This window comes from Mizuhopecten yessoensis, unplaced genomic scaffold, assembly GCF_002113885.1.
Source record: "Mizuhopecten yessoensis strain PY_sf001 unplaced genomic scaffold, ASM211388v2 scaffold5737, whole genome shotgun sequence".
In the NCBI taxonomy this organism is placed as follows: Eukaryota; Metazoa; Mollusca; class Bivalvia; order Pectinida; family Pectinidae; genus Mizuhopecten; species Mizuhopecten yessoensis.
The window spans coordinates 196,002-207,424 of record NW_018406198.1 but is presented as its reverse complement, the minus strand read 5'-3'; the positions used below and the strand labels follow the sequence as shown (position 1 = coordinate 207,424).

The 11,423-nt window shown below is 35.9% G+C and overlaps 2 protein-coding genes across 3 annotated transcripts in view; one reads left to right on the top strand and one right to left on the bottom strand.

Moving 5' to 3' along the window:
* Positions 1-545: 545 nt before the first annotated feature.
* LOC110451028 (RNMT-activating mini protein-like) lies at positions 546-4,972 on the bottom strand. Of its 2 annotated transcripts, none has more exons than XM_021498862.1 (4): positions 4,879-4,972; positions 2,696-2,929; positions 1,954-2,043; positions 546-1,053 (listed from the first exon to the last, which is right to left on the bottom strand). In XM_021498862.1, exons 2-4 carry the CDS (start codon positions 2,815-2,817, stop codon positions 873-875), a joined length of 393 nt encoding a protein of 130 aa, XP_021354537.1. In that variant the 5' UTR covers positions 2,818-2,929; positions 4,879-4,972; the 3' UTR covers positions 546-872. The 2 variants fall into 2 exon arrangements, with proteins under 2 accessions (XP_021354537.1, XP_021354538.1); XM_021498863.1 differs by having other exon boundaries at positions 2,696-2,885; positions 4,879-4,922.
* Positions 4,973-5,019: 47 nt separating this feature from the next.
* The window catches only part of LOC110451027 (cyclin-H-like), a 20,187-nt gene continuing 13,783 nt past the window's right edge, over positions 5,020-11,423 (top strand). Inside the window, exons 1-5 of the mRNA XM_021498861.1 lie at positions 5,020-5,134; positions 6,263-6,407; positions 9,270-9,392; positions 9,970-10,043; positions 10,882-11,083. Coding sequence (XP_021354536.1) covers positions 6,291-6,407; positions 9,270-9,392; positions 9,970-10,043; positions 10,882-11,083 — 516 coding nt within the window. The 5' untranslated portion in view covers positions 5,020-5,134; positions 6,263-6,290. The remainder of the gene's footprint in view (positions 5,135-6,262; positions 6,408-9,269; positions 9,393-9,969; positions 10,044-10,881; positions 11,084-11,423) is intronic.

The following is an 11,423-nucleotide window of genomic DNA, read 5'->3' as shown; positions in this document are numbered from 1 at the left end:
TACAAAAAATGTATTTCAAATGTTGTGACAACCAATTACCTTACATGTAACACTGTTAATTACCTTTTTGAACCAAAAATACTTAAGACTCAATTATTTTTATAGTAAATGTTTAATTGCATAATAAGAAAATGTTGATATTGAGATTTTGGATTGGTGCATTCCCAATCCAAAATCTAAATATCAACTTTTTCTTATTATGCAATCAAACATTTACTATAAAATTAATTGAATACAACTAATTTAGATACGGTATATTGTAGATTATTAGATTACTTTTAGGGTGAAGATGCTAAAAAATGTAAAAATACAGCACACTGAGGCCTATTTTTAAACGTGAAAATGGATGCCTGTCTAAAATGATAACTGCATGCATTCTCTTAAAAGTCTGTTTAATATAAGTATTGAAGCCATATCATGAAAACTGAAGCTAGTTTAAAATGAACGCTGAAGTCTCTTAAAAATAAACACTGAATTTTATTATCATTATGGAAGCCAATTTTAAATGAAAACTGAAGTTTGTTCAAAATAAACACCGAAGTCTGTTTCAAATGGGTTATGTTTAATCTTATTGCACATTTAATGACAATATTTTCAGACTAAACTTTGCATTAGATAATTTTGAGAACCCAAAATCATCATGGGTAAGAAACCCCAAAATGACATCAAAATCATCATGGGTAAGAAACCCCAAAATGACGTCAAAATCATGAACTGAACCAAGATCTACTTGTGCAACACAAAACAATGTGGAAATGAATGGTGATAAATGGGTAGGAGAATCTTGAGTTTCGAAATTATCAACACAGTGAACATCACACGATGAACCGAACACAAAAGTTGTATGATCCTCGACATCACAGACACAATCTTTAGTAGGGTTGGTATCTCCGATCATGTCTGTGTTGACCATGACCTTGGTGGTGGCCATAACGACCTTGGTCTCTATGGCCTTCAGAGTGTCTGTCATTTTCATATCTACCATGTTGCTGGTTACCGTAGTTTCTGTTACCATAGTTACCACGCTGGTGATACCCTCTTCCACCTCCTCCTCTGTAAATATACACAAACCCACACATCAAATCCTGTCATTAAACCTAGGCCATATCTCGGGCCGTTTTCGTTTAAACGGCCAAACCACAGTTGTTCGTTTATTAAATAAGGTCGGACCTAGTAATCTGATGCTGCTTTCAGGCAAGCCTTGACAAAGCCTTGCAAGGCCTGCATAAACATTTGCAGGTCCGCCAGGATTTATACCCGAAATTGTTACATTTATAAACGGTCAAACCGGTTGTTCCGCATAAACGAATAGGCCCTAGATCTATTCATGTAAACAACAGGCCCATTGGGCCTTTGTCATTCTCCATTACCAACGATTCTCTAGGTACGACCTTGTGGAGGATTTACAAGTTCAACAGCTTCTGACAACACACAACAAAGTAATCAAACCATCATTTCAACTTTGGTGAACATGAACATGAACATGGGAGAACATGTTCTTCTTTTCTTCAAATTGATTGAGATTGACATTGATCTGTTATAGATGAAAAAATACACTCAAAACATACAGGTTCTTAACACTTTGGCCAAGATTAGATAATGAAATTGTTTACATAATTTTTTTTCAATATCACATTTTATTTTATCAAGTTGTCTACCGGGGCCAAGTAAATATGTTGGGAATGCGGTAAATTTTTTCATCATTCGAGGAAATTTCTGTAGTTGTCTTCAGACTAGGACAAAGAAACATAAATGTACAGGACTTTACATTATAACACTAAATAGATCCTGTGTACCAGGACAAGATCGCCAAGCCAAATAGTCGCCCTTAACAGATAAAAGCCATGTTGGCCCAGTGATAATTTCAACCCTTAATATGTATTGTATATTAATTGTGTACTAAAATTATCTGTCATGATAAATTGGAGAGGGCGAAAACACGTTACTACAAACCTATTGCGGTCGAAGTTTCGATTCTGTTTCGGGAACCAGTTCTTCACACACGGGGGAGGAGGTTTAGTGGACTGAAGAACATCCTGGTAGCTAGAGTACAACAACAGAAACGTTAAATCACCAGTAAATACAATGAAGCAAGATTTTTTTTTTTATAAACTGTTTAAAAAATTTAGAATTCTTATTAACAGACAATAAATTTTAGAATATAGAACCTGTGTGTTATATAAACAAACACATGATAAGAAGGGATATTGATGAGGTAAGGTAAAAATAAGCTGTTCTCTGATGCTTATGTGTATTATATCATACAAGTTGTTCCTGAATATTAAAATTGATATATTGTAAAGATTATCTTAATAATAAAAATAGAAAATTGATCCGCTGCACAGCAGATTCTAATAAATCAATCATGAAATCCCTTGATCCATTTAGCAGTTGAAAATATTACATGATGTTTTCTTTTAATTTCTGCTTAGTCAGCCTTTTAGGGTTAGGGTTAGGGTTAGGGTTAGGGTTAGCTTCGAGGCAGATCAATCTAAAACTAAACTAACGTTCAAACTAAAATGTTTTAAACGAAAGTATCAAGTGAACAATAAAGTCAGCCCTTGATTTTACATTGTAATTTGGGCAAGCTTACTGATTTTATACTGTAAAAACCAATTATGAACGATCATCAATTAAGAAATGAAATTTGATTCCTTACTCTTTATACAAAGTGTACAAATATATTTTTTGCTACCTGTCATCCGTTGCGGAATACCGGTCGGCAAACATCTCCTCGTACATTTTAACTATTGCCTCCTCACTATCTCCCAGAGACTCAGTACTGTCAACATCATCAGTGGCGCCCTCTTCTGCCATCTGAAAGTCTAGGAGCAGGTAAGTTAGGTTTCTTGTGCTGGCTGTGTGCGCTTCCCAGATTATATCAGCTTAGTGAGGTGTTGAAATTGAAGAACCAAAATGGTTTTGTTATCTAAATAAATACAAATTAATGGAGGTTCATACAAAAACACAAGTGTTATGATTCTGACATACTATAATTACATTCCTTTGTTTTACTGAAAATTTATCTGAATCCAAATACAATGTCTACATAACTGAGGTTGACAACTGTAGAGAATCTGGTCCACATCCGGTGACCGTACTTTCAGGTGAATAATCATGATTCAGGATGAAGAGTGTCCAGGGAAAGGAGGATTCCTTCCTCACAGATTCTTATCTACACGAGATAGTGCAGAAAAGATTTTGATGATAGTGATTGTCTTGTAGTGGGAACCAGGTGTTTGGGGTTGATTGTAACTTTGCATATTTTGTAAAGCATGGTCAGTCGTGCATCTTTTCTACAATCGGCAAGACTGCGCCATCTAAGGGGTCACCCTAATGAGTGTCCAGGGAGGTTTTTCGCATGCCCAGGAATTTGTTATTTGATTTATCTTACTTTTTTCTTCTGATTCATAACCTCGACTCCCTGGACACTCATTAGGGTGACAGGCCTGCTTCACTACCGACTAGTTGGGTTATCCAGTAAACAAATGTAAAGTATCACAGAACATCATTACATGGATATATGCATATATTATATGTATGTCATTAGTCAGAACTAACTGACTGTCTCTTTTTGAAATATCTTGGTGGGGATATCTCCACCATATAAAACAAATTTAAAAGGAGAGTCATTGATTTTGGACTTATATGTCATTGGAAGCTAGTTTTTTTCCTCCTCACAAAATATATATTTCTGGGAAGGAGGATAGGTATGCTTATTAAAAACCCATTAAAATGTTGCTTACTTCACTGATCTTCCAATATAATCTTCATTTTATTTACCAAAGACTTTGTGCCCTTTAACGTTTACATATCCTTGATATCCAGGGGTTACGCTCACGTTTGCTCTCTGCACTCCTGGAATATATATATGTCATAGCAAAATTGAAGGCACACGGCTAGCTTTTTGATTGGTGGTGGGTAAAAAACCCTGAACAATCACTTGCTTGGCTAATACCTACGCTGTCCTTTGAAGATAACAGAGGAGGGACAACGGACTTCAAAGCCAGTATTTTTTGCTGTTACACGACCAGAGATTCTTTTGATGTACATCAAAAGATCAAACTAGTCTTCTTGTCTCACCCACAAGGTGGTGCACACCAGAGCCTTTACTTTTGCTATGACTAATATTCCAGGGGTGCAGTAGAGCGTAAGTAACCCCTGGATATCGAGGATGACGTACATTTACATTACGTGTGCAATATAATAGGCAAAGTGCGCTTATTTGGTTGAATATGCGACTACTTTATACATTTTTTTAACATATCTTGACAAGTACTGTAACCTGTAACACTACAGTATAATTAACGTATAACTGGTCACAATATTTCCCCTGTGGTTTCGAATTCCTATGGATAGTATATATATACTAGTACTGCATACTTCATTATGTGTAGATTCTGTATAACCACGAAATTAGATTGTTATCTAAGTTCGTGGTATAACAACCCATAGGCAAAAATAATTGTCATCGATAGCAGCACGGACTAGAAAGCATGGTAGTACGGGTAGGTAGTAGCGACGTTATTCGATTACAGTATTAATTGCATGCATGTGTTCAGCCACAACGCAGTTCAATTTATCAGTTTATATCCGAGGCCTCCCTGTTTACCATACATAATTATCAATTTATATCTGAGACCTCCTTGTTACTATATGGTAAAGAAGGAGGCCTCAGATATAAATTGATAAATTGAACCGTGCACAAAGTCAGTAACGTTATCGTCCGGGGCCACTGGTATTCTTCTGTCTTGTACAAAACAGCCAAGACATTCCTTCTCAAGCATCAATCGACATTTAACAATATAAAATCGAAGTACTGTACAAGTGTAGTAACAAAAACAGACTATTATTAATTCACTAGATTATTTTTCTCACCATCGAATTTTGCCTCCCTCTGTTGTTAATCAGCATGTGCAAAGCGCTTTGAGTATCAAAACTTGTCATTTAAACATTTCATTGACCTGAGTCGCTAAATCCGGAGGCGAAAAGCTGAGAGTTATTTCCGGATTCCGTGTCTAATTTTACACGAAGAGTAGATGTTTCCGGCTGCAGACTGCACCCGCAATGCCCCAAAACGGAACCTGAACAACTTACAGCACAGAACAGAGCAGTAAACAATGTATTGCTGAAGGTAAACTGCTGAAGCTATTCTTATATACAGCCGCTTTTAATTTCCCCTGCAACAATGCTTCATTTGTCATAACTTGAGACCGTTCTGTCACCACATCATCACTCATGCCGGTGTCAGGTCGTTTCGGTAACAAGACGAAAGTCGTTTCGGGACTTTTTTTTCGGGTTGTTTCGGGACATGTCAAAAGTCGTTTCATGATTTTTCGTTTTTTTTCTTCTTTAGATACCATTATTTTTTTTTATTTTTTTTTAAACATCTTTTAATGTCAACTAAATTTAGACAATCGATTGGATAAAAATTATTATAGCCTTCATACATTTACCATTACATGATTTTAATAACACATGAATAAATATAAATAGTATTCACACAGCCACCAATACACAACATAAAAACATCGTTCAAACTATATTGCTGGATTTGATTTTGTCTGTAATATCACGGACTTAGATATTCTAATTCCGTGGTAATATATTCTATGTGTTTCACGTTTTTACTTTCATGAAATTTAATTTCAATATAGCAAAAATAAAATGCTTAAAACATTGTTAGAATCAATGTTAACTCATTTGTCTCTTAATGTCAGGACTCCCGAAACGACTTGTTATTGAAACGACCAGTTACCGAAACGACTAATATTCCTCATGCCGGTGATCATCGTCATGATCTTGCACGACTGCGACGAACCAGATCGGTCAATTCTGAAAGTAACGATAAATTATAAAAGAATGTTTTGTTTTGTTTTAAATTTAAATTAGTACAGATGCTTAGTTCTAGATCTCCATCAGTACATTCAGCAATGATTTTAAAGCTGACTCTACAGTCCGAATCCCTGTGCAAACCAGCAAAATAATGTGGTCCCAGCAGTGTAGAGTTTAGACAGAGTCCACTGTACATGTATAGCAGTGTTTACCCCATCCCCACATCAAACCAGGGACAGTATATATACGTCCCTGATCAAACTGAAGCTAAATTTGGCTGCGAAATTTCTAAATGCATGTATACCTAAGGTTAGTGTCTGATGTACATTCCAACAGAATTCCTAGATTATGAAAATTATAAGTGCTATTTCTTGCTTGGGTCTCAATTTATAACAGGTTATAGTGTGTTTTATTACTAATGTTGCAGGTTGTGGATTAAGGAGTTCTTCGTCATCATGTTCTCCACAAGTACTCAGAGAAAATACTGGACCTTCAGTGGTGAGACCGAGCTGGCCGCCACGAGAAGTGAGGCCAACAGCAAGTTTATACAAACCCACGGCAGTCACATGATGGTTAATATGTATAAATATTTACATCTCTCCCTTCTTCAGCTTAGTAAACTCTGACTGTGTATAAATTAGCGTATATACACAATGAAAAAAAGGCTTGGCAGATATATGGCGCAGTTCACGCTTTAGGCCAAACAAAAAAGAAAGTTTTCGAAGAGGCACTGCTAATGTCAAGATCACTCTCCTAAATTATGAAACCATATAAAAAGATTTGTTGAAACAAAATTTGTTACCTACCTACCCTTAATTTTTCAAACATGTTACAGGAAACATATCTATTTTTTTATCTGGCCTTATAGCAAGATAACTGTTCGATGACAGCCATTGTTTGGTTCCTTCAACATCTAGAAACATGGAACCTATTTTGTATCCATTATGTCTGATGAGGCTGGCTAACTTCTTATTCCATGGATGCACATTCAAAATTCTTTGACTGTAAAGTAAACAAAGGCAGTTTCCTTTTTGGACGTTCAACAGTATTACTACCAGAACAGTGCGTCAAAGCGTGTACATAACAACCGTTATAAATGAATAAATATGTGCTGCTACTAATATTACTGAATTGATAAGTTAAAAGCGACGAAAGGAAGGAAATAGTGTAACTCACTGTGTATTTTCTAAATGTACTCATATATCAATGTAGATTCACTGGAGCTATACTATCCTAGCAACCACAGCTACCGTAGTTACCATAGTAGTAACCAGCTTCAACTGTTTCCTCAAAATGAAGGTCAATCCTTAAATGATTATAGTGATAACAGTTAATTTTGTTCTTTTTGCTTTTTAATTAAAAAGACACATTCAAACTTTAAGATACAATTATGTAGTGCAGTGTAATAAATGTTTTTTTAGTCGTAATATAGCTCTGATTGATAGAAAACAAAAGAAAAAAGCAGTTTGATATTTGGATATGCATCAAAGAAATAACACTACATATACATTCCATCTTTTCGTATTGCAGAGTTATCTTCTTTTGTGAGCAGGTATTGATTGTTATGTCATTAGTTTGTGTGAGAAAATGATGTCGTTTTCTCAAAAATTCATGACATTACTCTCACAAACAAATGACGTAAAAATCAATACCTGCTCACAAGAGCAGATAACTCTGCAATACGAAAAGACGGAATAGGATATTCACAAATCAGTTGATACAAAATAAATCATTTTATTAGAAGGAGTCATAAAGTTAAGAGATTTTGTATTTATGACAAATAATATGTGCCAGCTGTGATGTTGGAGATGGGTGATACATGTATTGATTGTGTCGGATGGTATACTGTACAGATTGCCACAGTTTTAATCCTGATATCATATAGACAATATGTGCCAGCTGTGATGTTGGAGATGGATGATACATGTATTGATTGTGTCGGATGGTATACTGTACAGATTGCCACAGTTTTAATCCTGATATCATATAGACAATATGTGCCAGCTGTGATGTTGGAGATGGATGATACATGTATTGATTGTGTCGGATGGTANCTCTGTCTGTCTGTCTGTCTGTCTGTCTGTATGTCTGTCTGTCCGTCCACAAATTCTGTTCCTGGCTGATAACTTTAATATTTATTGACCGATGTACATGAAACTTGGTCAAGATGTTCAGTTCACAAAAATACACATTGAGGTAAAAAATCAAGGTCATTAGGTTCAAAGGTCAAGGTCAAATTTTACATCTTTTCACTGATGAACATTTTGTTTTGACATCATGAATCAAAGTTGATCAGAATTAAACAAACAAAGAGTCAACTGACCAAAGGTCAAGGTCATCGGGTCAGGGGTCAAGGTCAAATTTTGTAGCTTTTCACTAGTGAACATTTCGCTATGACATCATGAAGCAAATTTGTTCGGAATTAAACAAAGAGACACACTGAGGTAAAAAGTCGAGGTCAAAGGTCAAGTTCATTAGATTCAAAGGTCAAAGTCAAATTTGCATCTTTTCACTGATGAACATTTTGTTATGACATTATGAAGCAAAGTTGATCAGAATTAAACAAGGAGTCAACTGACCAAAGGTCAAGGTCATCGGGTCAGGGGTCAAGGTCAAATTTTGTAGCTTTTCACTGGTGAACATTTCGCTATGACATTTTGAAGCAATGTTGCTCAGAATTAAACAAGGAGTCAATTGACCAAAGGTCAAGGTCACTGGGTCAAAGGTGAAGGTTAAATTTTGTACCTTTTCCCTGATGAACATTTTGTTATGACATTATGAAGCAATGTTGTTCAGAACTTAACACAGAGTCAACTGACCTTAGGTCCAGGTTACGGGGTCCAAAGGGTCAAGGTCAAGTTTTGTATTTTTCACTGATGAACATTTTGTTATGATATTAAGAAGCAAAGTTGGTCGGAATTAAAGAATAAGTCAACTGACCAAAGATCAGGGTCACTGGGTTAATGGTCAAGGTCATTTGGGTCCAAAGGTCAAAGACAAAGTGGATCTCTGACTTTGACCCTGGCTCTTGATGGAGGAGGTATATAAGGTGAAATAAAACAAATCAAAGCTAACAAAAGAGTATTGCACCGGTATTTACATTTCTGTTAGCCCAGCAAATATGGAGGTGGATGGAAACAAGACTCACATCATAGTACATGTAAAATGTATATTTTGCTTCCTTGCGATTCTTTTTGAAGTCCAAATGTCAAACGTCAAGCTCAGCTATATGGGCAGATTGCTTCTTGATGATTATGGGGGATATATTGCCACAAGACGGGGCCCTTACTGACCTGTCAGTGTTCTAGTTATAATTGTATTGTCTCTGCTTTCTGTGAAAAAAAGGAAATGACTTAGAAATCAAAATATTAGGTTAGTTCAGTATAAAACACAGTAAGGCATATTCTCTAATATTGTTTGGTATTTACACACAGGAGGAACAGAAACTCAAACACTTTCTCACTCCGGACGAGGAGAGATTAATCTGCCGGCAGATAGAGCATGTCCTGAAGGAGTTTTGTAACATCTTCCAGCCTCCCATGCCCAAGTGTGTACTGGTAGGTATGACATACACAATTAATATCACAGTGTTGCTGTATACCGGAGAAATTTTGCTGCAGTTTATTTTTCACCTTTTTTCGCCCTCGGTAATAAATGAGGGTGAAATTTATCATTACAGGGGACTTTTGTAAACAGCATAATATAAATAGTAATTAGAATTTAGATGTAAAGAGCAAGATTGGTGGAAAACAGATTTTATCGTTGATGGGCGAAAACTTTACCGGGTGAAAATTTCATTATATACAATATAACTCTACTTTTTATGTCATATATTAAAATCTAATGTTTGTATGTCTATAGTTTACAATTACAAACCTTTTTTGACAGATTATAGTACATGTGAGCTAAATCAAGTGGTTTTGAAATGACCTTTGACCCTAGTCGGTTACAATGCAGCCACCACGACTCAAACTCTTGTCATTGCTCTCTTTCAATCTTAACATTTCTATGTGATTTCTATGTCCGAATGAGACATATTTTAACTCAATTTAACTTGAAGTGTTTGAATACTTTAAGTTATTTGTCATACACCCAACGATGTTTGGTTGTACATCTATCAATATTGTGTTCCAGGGGACATCAATCTGCTACTTCAAGCGATTTTATGCCTCGACCTCCGCCATGGACTACTACCCTAAGGATATAATGTATGTACTATGATGTCAATTTATATTACTTTTAATTTGTGTAAAATCTAGTAACAATTATTTCTGGTAAATAATAACATCAAGTCAATCAATTCCTATTAAAACCACATCCACACCACATTTCTATCCATTTTTGTCTGATTGGTTCTATTCAGGCTGACTGCCATCAACACTAACTCTGTGGTGCAGGTAAAAACTCTGTAATTTGTCATTTTCATGGTTGACTATGACAAAGATATGTTGTTGAATGTAAAATGTTTTACTAACGCTTTTGGAAGATTGTTAACATGATTTCTACAATCAAATTATCCCATTACAGATTTGTTTTGAGCATTTGATTTAACAGAAAAATGTTGCATGGAACAAAAATAATTTCCATCCTTCATATTCAAAACATTTCTTTCGAATATTTAAAACTTCATACATTGTTTAAAAATTTAAATGTTCCAAGTTTGCTAACAAAACAGTTGAAATATTTATTTTTACTGACAAAAAGACAGGTTATCTATCCCAGATTCTGGGGTGATTTGCTAAGAACTAACACAAACTGCTTTCAATCACTAAAATGGCATACCGGTATATATGATTTCTTTCAAAAGTGTAAAAATAAAGCAGTTGATAAAATGTTGAAATTAGAAACTAGAAAGGCGTTTTTTCATAGACTGAAGTTTTCTGTTAAAGAAAATGACAGCTTAATTGGAAAAATATTGTTTTAACATCTTGAGCATTTAACAGGCATTATGAGTGGTGAAACAGGAAGTGACATCATTTGGAAATTTAGACAGAAAACAACATCAGTTTACCAAACGTTACACAGGTTACCTCTTTTTTTTGCCAGGTTGACATGTGTATACCTTGCATGTAAGGTAGAGGAATTCAACGTGTCCATTGGCCAATTTGTGGGGAACCTGAAAGGGGACCGCGAGAAATTCTCCAATATCATCCTTACTTTTGAACTACTGCTGATGGGAAAACTACATTACCACCTCACAGTACACAACCCCTACAGACCCCTAGAGGGCCTCCTTATAGATATCAAGGTAAACCTCACAGTACACAACCCCTACAGACCCCTAGAGGGCCCCTTATAGATATCAAGGTAATCCTCACTGTACACAACCCCTACAGACCCCTAGAGGGCCCCTTATAGATATCAAGGTAATCCTCACTGTACACAACCCATACAGACCCCTAGAGGGTCTCCTTATAGATATCAAGGTAATCCTCACTGTACACAACCCCTACAGACCCCTAGAGGGCCCCTTATAGATATCAAGGTAATCCTCACTGTACACAACCCATACAGACCCCTAGAGGGTCTCCTTATAGATATCAAGGTAATCCTCACTGTACACAACCCCTACAGACCCCTAGAGGGCC